The sequence below is a fragment of the Phycodurus eques genome, chromosome 14, assembly GCF_024500275.1.
Source record: "Phycodurus eques isolate BA_2022a chromosome 14, UOR_Pequ_1.1, whole genome shotgun sequence".
In the NCBI taxonomy this organism is placed as follows: Eukaryota; Metazoa; Chordata; class Actinopteri; order Syngnathiformes; family Syngnathidae; genus Phycodurus; species Phycodurus eques.
This window is the reverse complement of record NC_084538.1, coordinates 8,943,133-8,962,250: the sequence shown is the minus strand read 5'-3', so window position 1 is coordinate 8,962,250 and position 19,118 is coordinate 8,943,133. Positions and strand designations below refer to the sequence as shown.

The window sequence follows — 19,118 nt, the reverse complement described above, 5'->3', positions numbered from 1 at the left end:
CCAGTTTGTTAGCCTTGTGTAAAGGCAATCTAACTCGGGCTTTATTACCACTCCACAGTTCCACACGCATGCAGCATAATTACATAACTTAAACTGTATTACCTAGTATAAGCCAAAATTTTCGTGATGCTAATAATAGTCACTTATGAAACACCTGGTTCCAAAAACAGCATTAAATGTGCATTTTTTTACTTCAGGCTTTTTTAAATCCGACTATAAGTTTACAGAGAAGGAGCTTTTCAGCACATGTCTTCTTCCACAGGCTGCGTCTTCACCTCCACACTTTTTGGAGGGATGTAGGAGCCCATTCCGGCCGCTCTCTCTGCCTCTGCCTGGGTGTACGGCTCCTCCCTAAGCTCTTTCAACCTGGTTGGAGGAAAAAGGGGCTCATAGTCCAAATACAACATGTTCCAATGCACACAAAAATACTGTAGCTAAGCTTACCGTCTCTTGTGGACTTTAGTCTTGAAGTGGTCTTTCAAAGATTTCATATCCACAAAATATCTCCTGTAACAAAAAGTCACTGTATTACCCAACTGGTGATGAAGAACCCCAAGTGAGTCGATTCATCTATTTACTACTGCGCTTGTCCTCTTCCGGGTTGAGAGTTCACCTTCAAGAAAACACTTTTCCTCTGTTTTACAAAGATTTGTCTGATGCTCATTGTGAAGTCCAATGCCAACATCAAAATCACCTGAGCGACAACTCGTATCTCGAAAATCTCTTAAGTCAGGTCACTTGTAAATTGCGGTACGCCTTTATGTGCAAATGTCTTAAACGAGACATGTAATGAAAAATTACATTTTTAATTGCTTGAATCCAAAGTCTGGTCACTGAGTCAGGGCTGGCAACTGAAGATGGGCTGATTTCAGCAAGACATGAAATGGGGTGTGCAAAATGTGCAATAATTCTTGATCATTGGCGTGTTTTGACACTTGGCAACTGTTCTAAATTGTGTGAATAAAAACACAAAACGTCACCTGTAACATAATCCAAAAGGGACTGAAATGTTCTCAAGCTCTCCCTCAACAGTGAGAAAAGTTTTGCACTTACGCGCAGTGTAAACAGTAGTGCTGTGCACATCCTGTCACATCGTAGTCCACCTCCTGATGAAGCAGTTTGGCAGCAATTTCAGGCTTCATGTCTGAATGGATCTCGTCCAAGTCTTTAGTCCTGCGTTTCGTCTTCCACGTCTTTGCTATGTTCTTCTTTTTGCCATTATTATGGTTTTTCGTTTGTTTGGACTTCCCCATGGTTCGACCAGTGCACTGTAAGAACAAACACGATCACAAAGTATGGTAATCGAAAGGTAATAGTTGACGTCGCGGAATCAAGTCACATGACTCGATTCTGACTTGCATGTTCAATAAGTTTTGAGTTTTTCAACAACATTTGATTGTGTGTATAAGCAGTGTTATATCTGAGTGAAATTTATACCAAGGTCAATAAAGTTTGTGTTTCAGAGAATACATGATTGGTTCCATAAATTTTTTTTTACAAAGGTGTGTTGATGCTTTGGGACAAATTGGCTATGGTGATGCGGTTTGAAAACCAATCGTCGACGGGATGGAAAATTTCACGTCTCCAATTAGCATGCCAGGAGCCACGCCTCCCTCAAATAAAACAACAAAACAATGGCAACGTTAACCATCATTACTCGGTGTCGGCGAGTACTCAAATGTTACTGTATACTCGCACTCAGTCTGGTAAAAGTGGAATCGTGCATCCCAATACAGCGATTGGTTTTGGAACCTTTAGAAAGCTACCTGGCTGTGTATTTCTTAGTACAGCTAACCAACTCAGCTACAGATACTGAGTGCTAAGTAATATTTGTGAAAGAGCAAGATAGAATGACGTAGGACTTGCTTATCCAGACTCTCGTTTTTGTCACAGTAACTTGGACTTGTAACTTGAAGGTTAAGAGTTGTACATATTATGTGACTTTACCTTCTACTACCTCTGGGTAATAGGAATTTCTTGAGTACATGTTCATAGAGATTAATTGCAATCATGCGTGAGTGAAGCGACAGAAGCGCACATCTATCATGTTTACAAACACTACTGGCCAAGTTGTGCCGTCTTCTTTATAACACGACAAACGTAAAAGATACGCCGAACAACGTGGTTCGTTCTAACATAGCTGTTCCAGCCGTTTTTCCTTAGCGTCATCTTCTTCGTGTTTGCTTACCTTTCACACGTGTCGACTCCAAGGAAATTGAATTTATTTACTTCCGGGTGAGAAAGAGTTGAGCGTGACGTTCCGGTAGAGGGCGCCGAGCACATCTGGTAAATAATAATAATAATAATAATAATGTTAATAATTAAAAAATAATGAATAACTTTGTTTTTAAAAATACTACTCGTTACCGAAACATTGTTCTTATGCACTTTATATTTGACAGGAGGTCAAATGACACCCAAAGAACCTCCACATAACTGAATTCGTCTGGAACAATGCCACCTTTTGGAGAAAAAAACGGCTCAACTAAAATATACTATGTCAATGGGAGGGATTTGGGTGTCTAAAATTATTTTAATATCGCCAGTCCGCAACAAGTGTCACACTTATATAAATATTAAGGTGACGTCAGAGTATAGATGGGTACTTTGGTTAAACTACATAGAAGACTCAGAAAATATTGTTGATCAAAACAAATTAATAATTATGTTTTTGCGCAAAATTGTCTATAGATGATTATGGATGTGCAAAAACACGTTTAAAAATGATGTCATTCAAAGCACAGCAATGAGAATCTCTGGGGGAAATTAAAAAACAAACAAAACAAAACAAAAAAACGACCCGAATATCAGTGTTGCAAGTGGTAATAGAAGAAATGCCTTTTGCTAACAAGGAGACTTGACAAGTAGGAAAAGCAGAAGCCTAAAGCACTGACTAAAGATGAAATCAAGAAGATCTGGTGGGGGGAAAATAATGGAACAAAGGAAGGAGAGGGAGCTAATTATTGAGTACCAGCCCTTCAGTGAGTGAAATAAGACAAGAATGAAATGACTGATCACGTTAATGATTTCTCAAAATATATATCAACGGGGTGGCCGCACCCGGCGGCTTTCACATAGATGGATAGAATTAAGTGTTACTAGCAACATATAATTAAAGATAATTAAAACTTTTTCTTTTCTTTTTTTACGAACTGTATATCAAACTGGTAGCCTTTCACATTACTCAATACCCAAGAAAGTAGCTCTCAGTTTCAAAAGCGTTGGTGACCCCAAGTTCGTGTGGAATCTCATGCAGTAATCATTACTGATCTACAGATGGTGGTAGTGCACTATTACACTTTGCAAACCGCTGAGAAACCACAAAAAGAAGAAAAGAAGGCGGTGTCAGACTGCACTAGTGCATACGCGCCGCGGAGGAGAGGGAAGATGGCGGAGAGGAACGTCGAGTTAGTGCACGAATGGAGCGGACGGGGCCTGGACACGGCCGAGGACACGCTGGTCGCAATGGAAACCCTGCTGGCCACGCTGAGGGCCTTCGAAGACGGGCTCAGGCAGCAGGAATTGTCCGTGGCGTCGTCCGCGGACTACTGCGACAACTTCTGTCAGGTAAACGAGTGCGTGAAACGTTGATGCTAACAGTAGCATAAAGCTAGCTCAGTAAGGGTTGTTTTCCTCGGGAGGGGAGGGGGGGGGCGGTGCAAGATAATGGGGTCTATCCTATAGAAATTACAAAACGAATTTGTGCACAGAGGTATTTTATAATCATCTTGCAGTTCCAAGCATGCTAACGCCACAATAGTCAATGAGCGGTTCAGTACTGGTTCGATTCATACCATATTTAGTGTTTGGAGAAGCCCAGGTACATCAAATAAATTGGAAAGAATTGCTTTTGACACAGCTAATTGAATTACAATAGTGCGTTCCGCATTGGTAATTTAACGTTAATGTTGGGCGCGTCGACATGGGTGTGTATAAATTGATTCACCCGCACAGACTGTTCTGGTCAAATTTGATCCTTTTTGACATTTGGCTGCAATAAAATATGGCTTTTCCTAAAGCGACCCAAACGATTCAAAACACAAAAATGATTTTTTAAATTATTATTATTATTACTTTTATGTACACAGAGGTTTTTACGGGTCAAATTTAACCCATGTTTACCAAAATGGAAATGAAATTTGTCAGTGTTAAATCAAAGAAAATGATGACAATCTTGAAACTGATAATGTATATGCCATCAAAATGTAATTTTTTTATGTGACAGTGGTAAAACCAGAGAATCGTGTTCTTTGACATATCATGGGGGAATTTTGAAACAGTGAAAGAATTAAAGCATAAGAATGATCATACATACTGAACTAAAAATAAGGAACAGAGGTCAGAGGGTGCCTTGACACAGGCAGTAATCTACACACACTAAAAACAATTACCAGCAATGTAGCAAAATAAAAAATAAAAGCATAAGAATGATCATACATACTGAACTAAAAATAAGGAACAGAGGTCAGAGGGTGCCTTGACACAGGCAGTAATCTACACACACTAAAAACAATTACCAGCAATGTAGCAAAATAAAAATAAACTACCAATTTATTCCTTTAAGAGATAAGAGATACAAAATTTGGTCATGAGTTCATAAAGCTACCTGAGCTGGGGGCGTGAACGATAGACTGTGGGGGAACAGGACAGCATCTACCAGTTTATAATCTAGTTCCCCAAATCCTATTAGCACACTACTGAGAGTTGAGTCATCTTAAACCTTAACACAACGGTCGATGGCTAAATTTCCATCTGTACTATACTACTACTTTCTCGCAAAGTCATATTTTGTACAAACTAACTATTCTCTTTCCAACTCAAGCATCACCATTGACTCAGAAGTATTCTCAATGTAATTAGTATACCCACACAAATCTCCCGGGGCTGAGATCCTTTTGGGGAGTCTCCCTTTGTGGGTGTGCCATAAATAGACGGTGGGGAATTAATCAAGGCTCCCCATGGACACCCAACCTGCAAAGGTGTCTGTCGGGCACTTGGGCGTCTCGGGATGTCATGCAGTGCCGTAGTGATATATATAATCAGCTCACCACCCTCCAGGATGACTGTGGCAGGCTAATTCTAAACGCTTTAGATAAACTTTAGTGTTGCACCGTGTAGATTTTCAGTGTTAGCAAACAGTGGAATACTTTAAATAGTAGCGATGAAACTGTATAAACATTTCACCTCACGATCATCATGAACAATGCAATCGCAATTATCTGTATTATCAAGATGTATTACATCCAGTTCATATTTTAAAAAAAAAATCATAGATATATACAGAAAACATTGAAACAGATTTTATTTTGACGACTAAAATATCAAATCCTATGTTCATTTTGACCTTACGACTTGTAAACAGATAGACAATTTAGAGTTCAACCTAAAATGCATGTTTTTAGAATGTGGGAGAAAGCCGGAGTACCTAGAGAAAACCCACACAAGTATGGAGAGAAAATGGAAGCTCCAAGCAAGAATATGACATTCGAACCCCAAACCTCAGGACTGTGAGGCAGATGTTCTAACAGTACAAATTATTTAGAGGCTTTGTAATTGGTCTTATTGAAATCAAATTAAATATTTGACACAAACTATTTTTCAATCAAAGTAGATTTGCGACAATGAATAGACATGCAGTATGTGTAAACAAAATAAATAAATCAAATGTTTATTTTAGGCTGCACAGATTGGTGCCATTATAGGAGTGATTTCAAGATGATTTGATGTGATAATATTTACAAGGCTCTCACTCCTTTATTTAAATGGGCTATATTCAATCTTTTAATAGTAATAGCTCGGATTTATATAGTGCCTTTCAAAAGATCCATGGACGCTTGGAGACTTTTGTCAACTCAAGCCCATTCCACATACCGGATTGGTCTGTTATGTTTCTTTTTTTTGCCGCGATCACAGTTTATTGGGCAACCATAAACCATTTCCATCCTTACTAAATACTCTCTATTTGACAATTTGTATGGGTTATTTTCCCCCTTACTGAGCCAGTCCCCTCGGGCCCAATCAGTGGCCCCTCAAACCAGACAGTGTAAAGTGGGATCACTCAGGTGCAGTCTAGCATCTCCCCTTACCAAGTGGAACAAGCTTGTGAATGTCACCCGATTTATGATTGTTCCTAGGGGAAAACCATTGTTATTACTAGTGTCTAATGCTGTTTTTTTTTTCTTCCTTCTCTCCAACCCCCCCCCCCCCCAGGCACTTATGCACTATGCTGGCAGCAGAAACTCCATAGACCATGGTCTTCCGCTTCTCGAGGTCTACTGCCTGTCGATAAACTGCTTCGCCGCCGCCCGCTCACACCTCACCGCAGAGTCGGACAGAGTGACTCTTGTTTTGAAGAGGCTCGCTCTGTAAGGACAAGTGTTCCAATGCAAAATGAGTGTTGTGATTGCCTTTGGCCATATTATCTAGACTTTACGCCGATTTTATCGGCCTTATCTGTATCGACCGATAATTAGCATTTTATGCTGCTCGGCTTTGTCATAATTCGCCAATGATCGGCTCCGCAAAGACATTTACTCCGCGTCGCCATCATGCACAGTATATTTAAATCCAAAAGCTAGTTTATTTTTATGTCGCGTGTCTTTTGACATAGACCTGTAAATATGTGCTAAAGTTTCGGTGTGGGTGAAGTAATTGAATTAAAAATAAAGTAATTTAATTACAGTAAGTTAGCACCCATTACAGTATATTTAAATCCAAAAGCTAGTTTATTTTTACCTTTGTCGCGTGTCTTTTGACGTAGACCTGTAAATATGTGCTAAAGTTTCGGTGTGGGTGAAGTAATTGAATTAAAAGTAAAGTAATTTAATTACAGTAAGTTAGCACCCATTATTTCTGTCATGTTGTAATGTTGGTTTGACCTGACTGATTAGAATACACGATCTGACTTGAGCAGTGATTTCCAACCTTATGGAGCCAAAGAACATATTTTACAATAAAAAAATCTCACGGCACACCAACAAACAAAAATGTCACAAAAAGTGGATACATGAATTACTGTATTTACTTCCTGCCATCTAATAGAAGACCATTAATTTGTTCTGTCTGTCACTAAGCCTCACTGGCATAAATAGAGGAACAAAGATACATTATTTATTGTAAATAGATTTTTTTGAGCAATTAGTTATACAATAAATGAACAGGTCATTTAAATAGACACATTCCTCTATCGTGATCTGATCGGTTATCGGTTTTTTAAACTCTCTGATCGGTGATAGGCCCCAAAAATCCTGTTCATGTAAAGCCTAAAATTATCACACTTGCTTTTATCACACAACATACTAGGACCTTTTTTGGTGGAACACCCACACACAACAATTCCGAGAGAGACGCTGATCTCTAAAACAACCCTGCCGCGGTCAAGCGAGCTCCTTAGCCCCTAAGCTAGCGTATGTAGAAGTCAGTTAACGTTCCCTTAAGCGTCTGTGTTGTGTGGATATACATGTGGCGCAAGGAGCGAGGCTGTGGAGTATTGGACAGAGCCAACGCCGGTCCACCGCTGGTCTGCCAGTCCACGAGCCCGCTAGCGGCTAATAAGTACTAGTCTAGCCACTAGTAGCAGGCCACTTCACAGTAGAGCCATCCAACTCAGCAGACTGCTAACCCACCCAGCTGCAGCTGCTCTCGAGGAGTGAGATTCGACCAATGTACTTTTGCACAGTGCGACCTGGCATCCCTGACACATGCACACTGCACAGACTGTGTTTATTGAAGACAGCTCACGAGTGACTAGCGTAATAGTCACAGTAGCCTCTGGCACGTCTTTCATGAGCCCTACTCTCCATTCATGACAATTTGATTTACACTCAAACCAATTGTTGCACTAATGTAATAGTTGGATTAAGCATGGGTTGACTGGTATTGCCTGGAGAGTGAGGCACAAGGGTGATGTATTAGAAAGGTGACTGATGTTCTGACTCAGACGTTACATTCGTGTAGCAGCAGAGCTAACCCAATACCCCACACATCAAAATAATATAAATGATAGAGGCTTATATCATACGGTAGACGTTTGTATATTGCACAGTTGTAGAGAGAGCACGGTATGTGTCTTTATTATATTCTCTAATTACCACAGTAACACTATTGCCTATTAAGCACACTTATGCTTGACTCTGAAACAACAGCAACTTGCACCCTGCCTTCACAGTTGGTGTCAGGCGTTTATTTGCAGTTGCTGTAGCAGGACCATGCTGTGTCAGAAGTGAGCTTTCACACAGCCCTTGCAGCTTCCCATATTCAGATACAGTGGAACTTTCACTTGAGTGTCCCACCTTGTGAATTTTTTGAGTAATGAACTGTTGCTTGGGTATTTTTTATTTTTATTTCGGGGGGCTTAGTGTTGTGAGCCAAAAGGTCGACCCAAATATGTCATCTTATCGGACCGGTTAGGTATTGGCATGTTTCTCACGGACCGGCTGTGGTGGCGTGTGTGTGTGTGTGTGTATATAGACACACACACAACGTGCCTGCTTCTGCTTCACCGTTCGGGGTGTGTCCACTGTAGGCGCGATCCAGGAGTGGGGGTCGGAGTTATTGTAGGCAGCCAGAACCACTACTACAGTTCCATAGCTCCTCAATGAGAGTAGAATTTTAACTCCATAAAAGTAGTTCTGCCTGTGTCGAGCAGAAACCTACGACTGTATCTATATCAGAGCGGACTTAGTGCGTGAGAGTTGACTGTTGCGATAAATCCGTATTTTAAGTAGGACTCCTGATGATAATAGTGTTGTTTCGTTCCCGAACGTTTCGTTCTAAAGAACAAATCTTTTCAGTAAACGTAATGAGCTGAATTAGTTTATGAAATGATTTTGTTCTTTGAGCTCTGCCGCTATTAGCCAGCCCGCTCGGACTGGAAACGGAAGCCTTCGAGCCGGCTGGGACTGGAAAGGGAACTGTTCTGTACAGTCTCGACGTGTCAATTGAGACGCGCAGCTGTTGCGGCGGAAAAGATCCGGTCAATTTTCAAAATAAAACACATTGACAGTGAATTGCAACAGAAATTATATAAATTAGTCATTCTTTCTTTGCGGCCCGGTAACAAATCCCTCACGGCCCGGTACCGGTCCGCGGACCGGTGGTTGGGGACCACTGATCTACAGCCCACTGACAACATTCATGTTTATCACTGAGAGCTCTCAAAGATCACTTTAACTAATGGATGAAGTCTGTCAAACCACTTGTATGTTGTACCTTTTAGGCAGTGCGCTGTTTTGTGGTGAAGCGAATGTGCGTTCTTAAAGTTTAAAGATAAAATCCTTTATTGTTATAACAACATCAAACAACATTCATCAGTGAAATGCAACTTAGCAGCTCTCGCAACCAACAACTTAGCCACTCTCCAATGTAATAACACAGAAAATAACTGCACATGTCAAGAGCTATGGATATCTTGAGTTACTTATGATAATTTACACCAGCATTCTTCTTGTTTTTCCATGCAGAAGCTGTTTTGAACTATTTCTGTCAGTTCCCGAAAATGAAATCCCTTATGAAGCTTGGGTTCAATTCCACCAGTCTGTTCAGGTAAAAAAAAAAAAACTCTATTAATGCTGACTTCAGAGCAACTGAAGAGTATAAAAGCATTTATTTGATGTAGTGTTTAAATTGAGGCCTTGTGTGTATTTTCATTTTAATATACTATTCATCATTTGTTTACACAAATAAATGAGACATAATTAAAATGTCTACTGCAATATTAAATCCAATATTGTATACTGATATAGTTATATTTTTGTGTGTGTATATAGTGATGATTTGCATCAAGAAATGATTTCTATTTGTACAAATTACTCAGAATAAATCAAGATTTAAAATCTGTGTGCTGTTTGGAGATAGTGTAAACCATAACACTACAAAGTTCAAGAAAGAACTTTGTACCTTCCCCTCACCCCAAAATAAAGTATTCAGAGGTTTGTATGTGCGTTGATGAGATTGTTATTAAGTGGACAACACATTCCTCTGCAATTGAGGCACAGCGTATTTTGAGGCCAGGCTTTTGGTTAGTGCTCTGAAGCTTCAGTCACCCTTATTGTGAATAAGTAGTGGTGTTTAGTCGAATAAAAAAAACAAAAATTGGGGTTTGCATTTTGGGTCCCTTCAGATTGCACATGACACCTTGTTACAGTACGGGAGTACGGACCTCCAAGCTTTACTGCAGATCACAGGAGAGGGAGGCGCATGGAGCAATCTTGTCCTCGCCGCCCTCCTCTCTGGCCAGCCGACCGCCCAACAAGAAGGTTAAAAGAAAAATTTAACTATACCAATTTCAATCTTAGCATCATATTATCCTGTTTACCTTAGCTTGCTCATCTTTTTAATATTCTTTGTGTAGTTGACGCATACATCTGCTTGGAGGGCGAGGGCTTCATGGAGATGCGCGTGAAGCATCTGGAGAAGATGGGCGAGGTGGCCAAGGCTGTGGTGCTGGCAAAAGCTTGCACAGACTGCAGCGCCATCTCCAACCAAGCTACATTTCGTCACACATACGTCGCTCTGCTTTGCCAGCTGCTTCCCAATGAAGAAGCCATAATGGAGGTAAAGAGGTTCTACATAGCCTTTTGTATGCTGGTGGGTCTTTCTACCTTTCCTTATTGTAGTCCTAATGTGTTGAGCACTGTATTTTTAACCCAAAATTGATTTTTCCAGTCACTCCCTGAACAATGTGTCTCATAATGTGCACCTTATTTTTTATTGAAGTAACTCTCTGCTGCCCTTTTTGGCGACTGTTTTTGTTCAATAATGCCTCTTTGTTTCTCTTTGTTTGTGACCTCCCACTCCACATAATACCATACTTTACACACAAACAGATATCCAGGCAAGACTGCAAGGATGTTCTTGAGATTACCTCCAACTTGGAGACTGAGGGGGAGGAGAACACTGGCTTTATTTTGTGCACGACCTTCCTGACGCAGCAGCTTCAGCAGCCCAGCCTTGACCACTCCTGGTGAGTCTGTTGCCGGCCTCTGGGCTGGGGCCAAAATATGGATGTTGGTCTCCTGTTAGCAATGTGACAAGTGGCCACCAACTTTGTGGAATTTTCCAGAAAAAACATGGAATGAGCACTTAAAAGGCCTCTGAAATTGAATGTGCACACTGCTCTTCACACCAATAATGTTCCATTTGCACTTCGGAAGGGGAGTTTTAGGGCAAGTGACACCGTTTAAAATGTCACTGTAATTTTGATGCGTGGACTACCCATACCAGCTTATTGGTGCATATTTTAACAAAGTTGTCACTGTAGTGATGGCAGTTTGACTGAAGCGTCAATATGTGCTTCAAATGCTCAATTCTAATTCCGTAGAACCAAAGCTTCGAAGCTAGCTTCAAATCACGTGCCATATGATGTCAGAAGCAGCAACTGCTGCATTACCTGTATGAACCACCTGACTGGTTTGCAGTCCAATCAGGTGATATTAAGGTGAATCTTTGGAGCGTGGTGGTATTTTTGCAGGTGTCGATTCCCCACTGCATTATGTCATAGTAACTTCTTTCCATGTCCCTGGTAGCTCACTCGATAGAGCATTGGTCTCGCAGAGATGCCAAGTGTTCATATTTCTCCCTAATTTGTTACGGGCAGTTGCCATGTGTTCCGCCTTTACAAGAAAGTTGAAAAAGTTCCGGAGTGAGTGGGTATCACGGACTTGACCTGTACGTAGTACAGCTTGTGATTGGTAGACACAAGGAATGATTTCAATTAACACATTCACTGCCATTGACTGCTATAGAAGTCAAATATCCAGGTTAACTGGGGGCTGGCAGTGAATGAGTTAAGGCAGTGCAACTTCTGACTGACTGACAGCTTCTGGTTAGATCGGAAGTTGGCATGCCAGTTAAGCTTTCAGGATGCTAAGTTCCAGACAACCAGCAGATAGCTCTTCATCTTGTGTATCTGAAAAACAGTAATGCCTGCAGAGTTTTCAGCCAGTTTACACTGAGAAATTCCCATGCATTGTGCCATTGATGTTTTGTTTTTGGAGGGGGGGGCTCGTTGTACTGTATGTGAAATCGATGTTTCTATAAGCCACGGAGTAATGGACAAGGTGAATCGGCACGTGAAAGCCCAAGAACACATTATGACAGGAGAGGCGCTTAAGTGTTATAATGTGCAAAAGAGGTTGCTGACGAAAGGTTACTAACATGATTAAACACCTCCAGATACATGGTAAAGGAGTCTTAATACCGCGTCAGTATCGGTAAGTAAGACAAAAGTAAAACAAAATGTCTGCCAACATTGAGCCAGCTAACAAGTTAAATTAGACCTAAGGGTTGCAGGGATGAGAAAATACATATATCCATCCATCCATTTTCTGAGCCGCTTCTCCTCACTAGGGTTGCGGGCGTGCTGGAGCCTATCCCAGCTGTCATCGGGGAGAAGCCGGGGTACACCCTGAACTGGTTGCCAGCCAATCGCAAGGCACACATAAACAAACAACCATTCGCACTCACAGTCACACCTACGGGCAATTTAGAGTCACCAATTAGTGCATGTTTTTTGGGATGTGGGAGGAAACCGGAGTGCCCGGAGAAAAATGGATGGCTGGGTTGCAGGGACGATGTGCTAAAAAGGTGACACTTATTCTTCACTGGTCACGCAAACGTTCCCCAAAAAGAAGTTTTTTTCTGATGGGAAACAAATTATTTCTCCGGAAACCATCAGATTTTCAAAATTCTTGGTATGTTTTACTGAGGTTGACGTTGCCATTCCAACGAGAGACTGCAATTTGACAGACTGTCATTTTGGTGAAATCTTGTCACATTGCTGCTCTTATCATTGCTCATTACACTTTAACTTATCCTTTTATCTTTGGTCATTATCATTGCACATTAAATTTGATTAACACATTATTTTATCCATAGGGATCTGATTCTTCTGTGGAGTAAACTTCAGAGGAGGCTGGACTCCTCACTTGTCTCTCTTCTTGAAAGATGCCTTCAGCTGGGTGCCATTGCCAAAACAGTGCAACATTTGCTTTACCTGGTCCGTGTAATTCAAACAGAGGTGAGACTGTCATTATTTGTTGCAAATTGGTACACCAATATGTCTCCTCTTACATAATTTCAGAATAACCCAGCATATAGTATTATGTTAATGGTAGCATCACAACACAGTGATGGCAAAACTATTAATATATTGGACGAAAACCATGAGCTATGCATCACAATATCTATGTATCTGACTAAATAAATTAAAACATATAGAACATGATTTTAATTTTGCTAGTCTCTTATTTATCCATCCTTCTCTCCACTTTTTAACCTTCTTTTCTATTGTCAGTTACAAGCGTTACTGATTATCCAAGGTTGTCAGCGCTACATTCTTGCTTTGTTCTGATACGCATTGGTCTCAGTGGTTGGTGTATAAATGGTGTATTGTGAAAGCTGACAATGCAATACATTGCAATGTTGATACGTTGTCTCACCCCTAGTGTGGAATAATACAAAATTATTATTGGGTGTCAAGTATTTGCCCGTGTGTCTCTCGGGCACAAAGCAGGTGACTGTAAGAAGCCTAAAATATTTTGGAAAAGATGATTTTGAAACTTAAATTGTGACAATTATGATTTTTGTTAAAATATTCCTGTATTTTTCAGGCAGAGGCAGTGGGCACCGCTCCCTCAGTGGAGCTGTGTGTAAAAGCTCTACAACTTCCAAAGCATGATGACTCGGAAAACAGAATCGGCATCTGTAATATGGTGTCAGGCCTCCTTCTCAATGATCTGGAAGTGCGGCGTGCCTGCCTGCTCACAGAGTTCCTCCTTGGCCCCAACCAGCAGGTCTTAAGCCGCCTCGAGGAGCTCTACCAGCGCCCAGACCAAAAGTATGATCAGGAGAGCGGCGTCATCCCCAACTCGCTACGCTGTGAACTGCTGCTAGTACTGAAGGCACACTGGTCCATTGACCCTGAATTTTGGGACTGGAAAACCCTCAAGTATCACTGTAGTTCCCTTCTTGGGTTGAAACCTGTGTCAGAAGGGGAAGGTGATGAGGAACAAAGTGAGAAACCACTCGCGCTAAAAGTCAACACACTGATAGAAGAACTTGAGCACAAACCCTGTTTAAATGGAAGTCTTCATCTTCTCAAGCAGCCTGATAAAATGCCTATTCACTTAGTTCAAGGAGAAGTGAGGAGAGCCAAGCTCTGTTGTCGGATTTGTAAAAGGTCTTTCACTGATGCTCAAATCATACACCACTCCAAAAGACACATCGGGGACGACCAACACCCCTGCCCCATTTGCTTGCAGAAGTTTAGGAACAGAAAAGAGCTGCTTCCCCATATGAGACATCACATCCAAAGCGAGACGCATCAACACAGTAACAATGTAAAGATTGAGGATGATGAGATGGAACCCGGGGAGATTCCCATTGATCCGTCTTTAATTTTGTATTACGAATCTACGCGTGATCCTGAAGTCCTGCAGCACATTGTACAGCACGCCAAAACTGTCAAAGACAAGTGCGTGGACAACGAGCATGTGACATTCGATTACATAAACCAGCACTTCAGTCTGCGGAACAGAGAGGAGTATTTCTGTCCTGGAACCGGGTGTTCCAGAGTTTTTAAACATTCCAAGTACTTATACGTGCACTTAAAGTCAGATCATAAAGGCGACGAGAATGTGAAGCATTTTCATCAGATGAGAGAGCAACGGGAGAAGTGCGCCTTTTGCCGGCGCCATTTTGTCTCTGCTTATCATCACCACAAACATCGAAAAATTCACTACTGTGACCAACCGTACATGTGCGCGGTGATGGCTTGTGGTGGCCGCTTTGGTTCTTCCAATGAACTTGTGTTGCACAAACAGATCCATGGCTATCAGCTAAACTACCAGTGTGAGCTTGAGGGCTGCTATGTGAATTACTCAGACCTGGGGCAACTTTATCACCACGAGGCACAGCATTTCAGGGATGCTGCCTTCACCTGCCCAAGCCCCATATGTAAAAAATTTTACTTTTCCAAAAGAGAATTCATAGAGCATCTATCCACACACAGCATTACTTTCTCTGAAAAGGACTTTGAGGCTCAGAGGAAAGCAAAAGAGATCATTTTCAAGGCTGATTTGGAAAGGGCGGCCCTTGTTAATAATCAAGGTGATACAGAAGGGAGTGTCAACGGAGAGTGTCAGAAAACTTCCTCAGAGAGTTGTGCCGCTTCCTGTCAACCATCTGTCAACACCAAGCCCAAAGCAGTGCTGACCTTGGTGGCAATGTGTTTCGATGGAAGCAAGTTCACCTGTGGATTTGAGAAGTGCGGTATGACTTTCTCCCGAGCTAGAGATGTCCAGAGGCACCTAAAACATGCTCACCCAGATCACCTTAAACTGGAGAACAAAGACCACAAACAAGACAAGGAGCGGGGTCCAAAGTGCAAAAAGATCAAGACTGAAATGGAGTCGGACAATGAGGAAGATGAAAACCAACTCTCAGCTCCATGCTCACCTGGAGAAGATTGCTACGAATGCACGACCTCTCCCCCCCTTACATCAACCCTCGGTAAAAATGATGTCCTTAAAGAAATTCTCACAGGGCTAAGTAGACTGGACCTCAATTCTTTATCCCCGCAAAGTGTACTAAATAAGCCGCCTCCCTCCACCCAAGAAGCAAATGCATCCCTTCATCGGGCTGTTATAGAAAAACAACCCGTGGTTCTGCTTTCTAAAGCATCTTCACAACTACCGAAAAGAAATATAACAGAAGAAAAAGCCGTTGCATCGCATCTCGTCAATTTTAAACCCTACTCTTGCGAGATGGGAAAGTGTGGATTTAGGACTGCACGGAGCAATAGCTTGTTGCGCCACTATGTTACCATGCATGGCCACACACGTGAACAGGCCAAAAGAATGTCTTGTTTTAAGGATACATCATTTAAGCCCTTTAAGTGTCATCTGTGTTTCAAGAGTCTTAGAGAAAAAAGAGGGTTGAGGAGCCATTATATTCGGACGCATAAGCTCAGTACCAGTTTGGTGGACAAATTTATTCTTAGGTCTACAAAAGTTGCAACGTCCACATTACAGAAATTGAACCCAACGGTGAAGATAGAAGTACCCAGTTGGGAACATGAGATGAAAAAAAAAAGTGACACTATACAAACCCTGAGTAGTAGTTCTTCGTCTTTCGCTGTAAATGTAGCTGAGATTAAAGCGGAAGAAAGTGACCACAAGGGAGACTGTGAGGATGGGTTTATACCCCAGGTCAGAACAAGACGCTTGGTGGCCAAAAGTAATCTCTGCTATATTCTAGATAAATTCAATAAACCCTTTCATTGTGTCGCCAAAAACTGTGATGCAGCCTTCTCCACCCAGGTAGGCCTAGTGCGCCACCTTCAGCTCATACACCATTACAAACGTTCTCAGCTCTTGTTGGAACAAGAAGTGCAACACAATCCTGAAGTAAAAAAGGAGAATGTGAAGAAAAGCCCTTACCCAAACTCGGATGAGCCTAAACCCCAGTATAAATGTCAGTTTGTCAACTGCAACGCCTCCTACCATCTCAAAAGCAGTCTAGCGCGTCACACTCGCATTGTGCACTCTCAGACGCCAGAGCTAATTTGGTGCAAGTATGAGGGCTGCGCTAAAGTATTCACCCACACCGGCGCACTGAAAAAACACACACTGTATCGACACTGTCAGTACTACGATTCGTTGGTCGTACGGCTTCAGAGTACTCACAAAAAGTCAGTTACAGGATGCCAAAAGAAGCTTATAGTCACACCTGCGAACCCTGTAACACCTGTCTCAACCGGGACACCGGCAACTATAGCCAAACAACCTGACCAGTCAGAGGAAGACATTGAGGATGTTACTGCAAACCAAAAAGAGTCAAAAAGGAAAAGACGTTTCAGTGCTTATGTTTTCAGATCGCATGAAGAAGCTTTACAAATGTGCCAAGACCGTTGTTTCCGTGTGGCCTACCCATGCATGATTCAAGACTGTGACTCTGTCCTTAAGTACATACATAACTTAACCCGCCACTACAAAGCGGTTCACCACATGCAAAGCGGGGATCTTAAAGAAAATGCCGACAAGCTCTTTTTCACTGCTGAGCGGCTGGAGGAGTTGATTCAGTGGAAGTCAGCTCGGCCGACTGTTGCAGCCGAAGAGAACCCTCGTGGAGTGTGCAAAATGGAATATCAGCCAGAGCCGGAGACGTCACAGGGACAGGCTGCACAGGTAAACCTGCACTCTGTCAAGGCAGAAACCCAAGGGGAGTTTCTTAAGGATCCGCTGAGATTCTCTGTGGAGGAGGTGCTGCCTCCTGTTGAGAGAAATGGTGTCCTTGTCGGTGCCGATGATGTGTTGTATGGCGAACCGAGTACCGGCACTCACGCTGAGGACTCTGTTGTAGCAATGCCAAATAGACACAAACAAGTGGAGAAAATATTAAACTTGGAACAAATAAAACCCCTCCTTCGTCCCTTTACTATCAATCTCTCGCCGCCATGCTCTGTACACTTTCCTACAGAGGAGGGCCTCCAGGATGCATCCAAAGATGATGGTAAAATGGCAGAAAAGTCTCCATCATCGCCTCTACCCGTGCGGCAGCCGCTCAAGCGGAAAAATGAGCTCTCCGTGCAGCCATCCAATGTGATAGACCCTCAGGCTCTCGGCCCCCCGCCACACACTTTTGACATTACCACGTACAAACCAGTTGGCTTCGAGGCTTCCTTCCTCAAGTTTATACAAGACACCTCACCAAAAGACAAAAATACACCAATCGCCAAACGGCGAGAGACCTTCCGGCGCAGTTGTTCAGTCAAAGAAAACAAGCAGCTGGGAATCTCATTCACCCGAAGCAGACGCAGTCATCCCATGCTTCACAAGTCCCGCGGTACGACTGGGGACTTTCCATCGGTCCGAAACCTAAAGTCCATCCTGGACAAAGCCCTTGCTGGGTGTGGGGACCTGGCCATCAAGCAGCTTCAGTACCTCAGACCTGTGGTGGTCCTGGGGAAGCCGATATGCATGGCCACCCTGCCTCTCGTATTCTCACCAGATCCCAACAACAGTAAACTGCTTCAGGGAAGCAAAGTTTAACTGTGCACCTTTTTATAAATTAAGTTGGAATTCAACTGTTGTTCCTTTTCCAAAATTTTTGTTTTTGTTGCCCGGAAATCAGCACCACAATAAAATTAAGCAGAGACCCCCCACCACCACCCCCCCTTCCCCCCTAGCAATTCACCCTTGCTGTGTATATACATAAGCTTGTCAAGATCTATGTACAGGTTTACAGATTATTAGAAATGCTTAGTATTTGTGAGAGGCCTTTTTACCTGTGCCAAAATTTAATGTACAAACTGTTACAATCAGTTCTTCCTACTAAAATCAAGATTGACTGATTGGCACTTTTAAGTTCATATGACATAAGCGTGGCATTTGCAGTGCTCAAGAGATACCTGTGTAACCTAATAAATGTTAAAATGAAGAAGTGTATTTTTTTCTCATATCATGCTTTGCATTACACAATGCTCCTCAGTTAATAATCTAAGTGATAGGTTGACGTGATCGGTTTATAGGTTTGTCGTTAACAACTTTATTAGTAAGAACAAAAGTCTTGTTCTTAAAAAAAACAAAATAACTGAGAATACAGTTGTCGTTACAAGAATGAATTAATTATAAGAGGGAAAAATAGATGAGAATAGGCATAATATTGCGAGACTTTTTATGTGCTTTAATGTATACCTTATGACCTCGATATATGTAGCCTTAATATTCCATCCAAACAAAGTACATCTAGAGCAGGGGTCACTAACATGGTGCCCATAGGTGTAACCTCCAAGGACCACATGAGTACACTGTGGACCTGTTCTAAAAGTAGCTCACCAGTGATGGGATGTTGTGATTTCCTCGCAATATTGAAAAAATAATTTGAAAATGTTACTGCACATATTTATGGAAATAAGGTGTTGCATTTTGATGTGTTTCCTAACTTGTAAAATCATTTATTGTGAGAAATCATTAACATAACCAGTGTCTTCACATAGATAAAATTTATTACCATCTAATTGAGCATAATTTGTGCAATTTCAGAAGCGTGTATCAAACAAATTAGTACCCGAGAAGTACGGTCCCCTCCAAAAGTATTGGAACGGCAAGGTCAATTCT

The 19,118-nt window shown here is 41.9% G+C and overlaps 2 protein-coding genes across 3 annotated transcripts; one reads left to right on the top strand and one right to left on the bottom strand.

Annotated features, from left to right (window-relative positions):
- Positions 1-4: 4 nt before the first annotated feature.
- znf593 (zinc finger protein 593) lies at positions 5-2,246 on the bottom strand. 2 transcript variants are annotated; one of them, XM_061696491.1, is made up of 4 exons: positions 2,189-2,246; positions 1,054-1,268; positions 445-507; positions 5-366 (listed from the first exon to the last, which is right to left on the bottom strand). In XM_061696491.1, the coding sequence occupies exons 2-4, from the start codon at positions 1,251-1,253 to the stop codon at positions 240-242; spliced, it is 390 nt and encodes a 129-aa protein (XP_061552475.1). In that variant the 5' UTR covers positions 1,254-1,268; positions 2,189-2,246; the 3' UTR covers positions 5-239. The 2 variants fall into 2 exon arrangements, with proteins under 2 accessions (XP_061552475.1, XP_061552474.1); XM_061696490.1 differs by lacking the exon at positions 2,189-2,246 and adding an exon at positions 1,948-2,178.
- A 1,117-nt stretch (positions 2,247-3,363) lies between these two features.
- Positions 3,364-18,441, top strand: rlf (RLF zinc finger). The gene is made up of 8 exons (XM_061696663.1): positions 3,364-3,567; positions 6,211-6,365; positions 9,462-9,543; positions 10,121-10,256; positions 10,352-10,554; positions 10,827-10,963; positions 12,877-13,018; positions 13,611-18,441. The coding sequence occupies exons 1-8, from the start codon at positions 3,388-3,390 to the stop codon at positions 18,048-18,050; spliced, it is 5,475 nt and encodes a 1,824-aa protein (XP_061552647.1). The 5' UTR covers positions 3,364-3,387; the 3' UTR covers positions 18,051-18,441.
- The last annotated feature ends 677 nt before the right edge of the window (positions 18,442-19,118 follow it).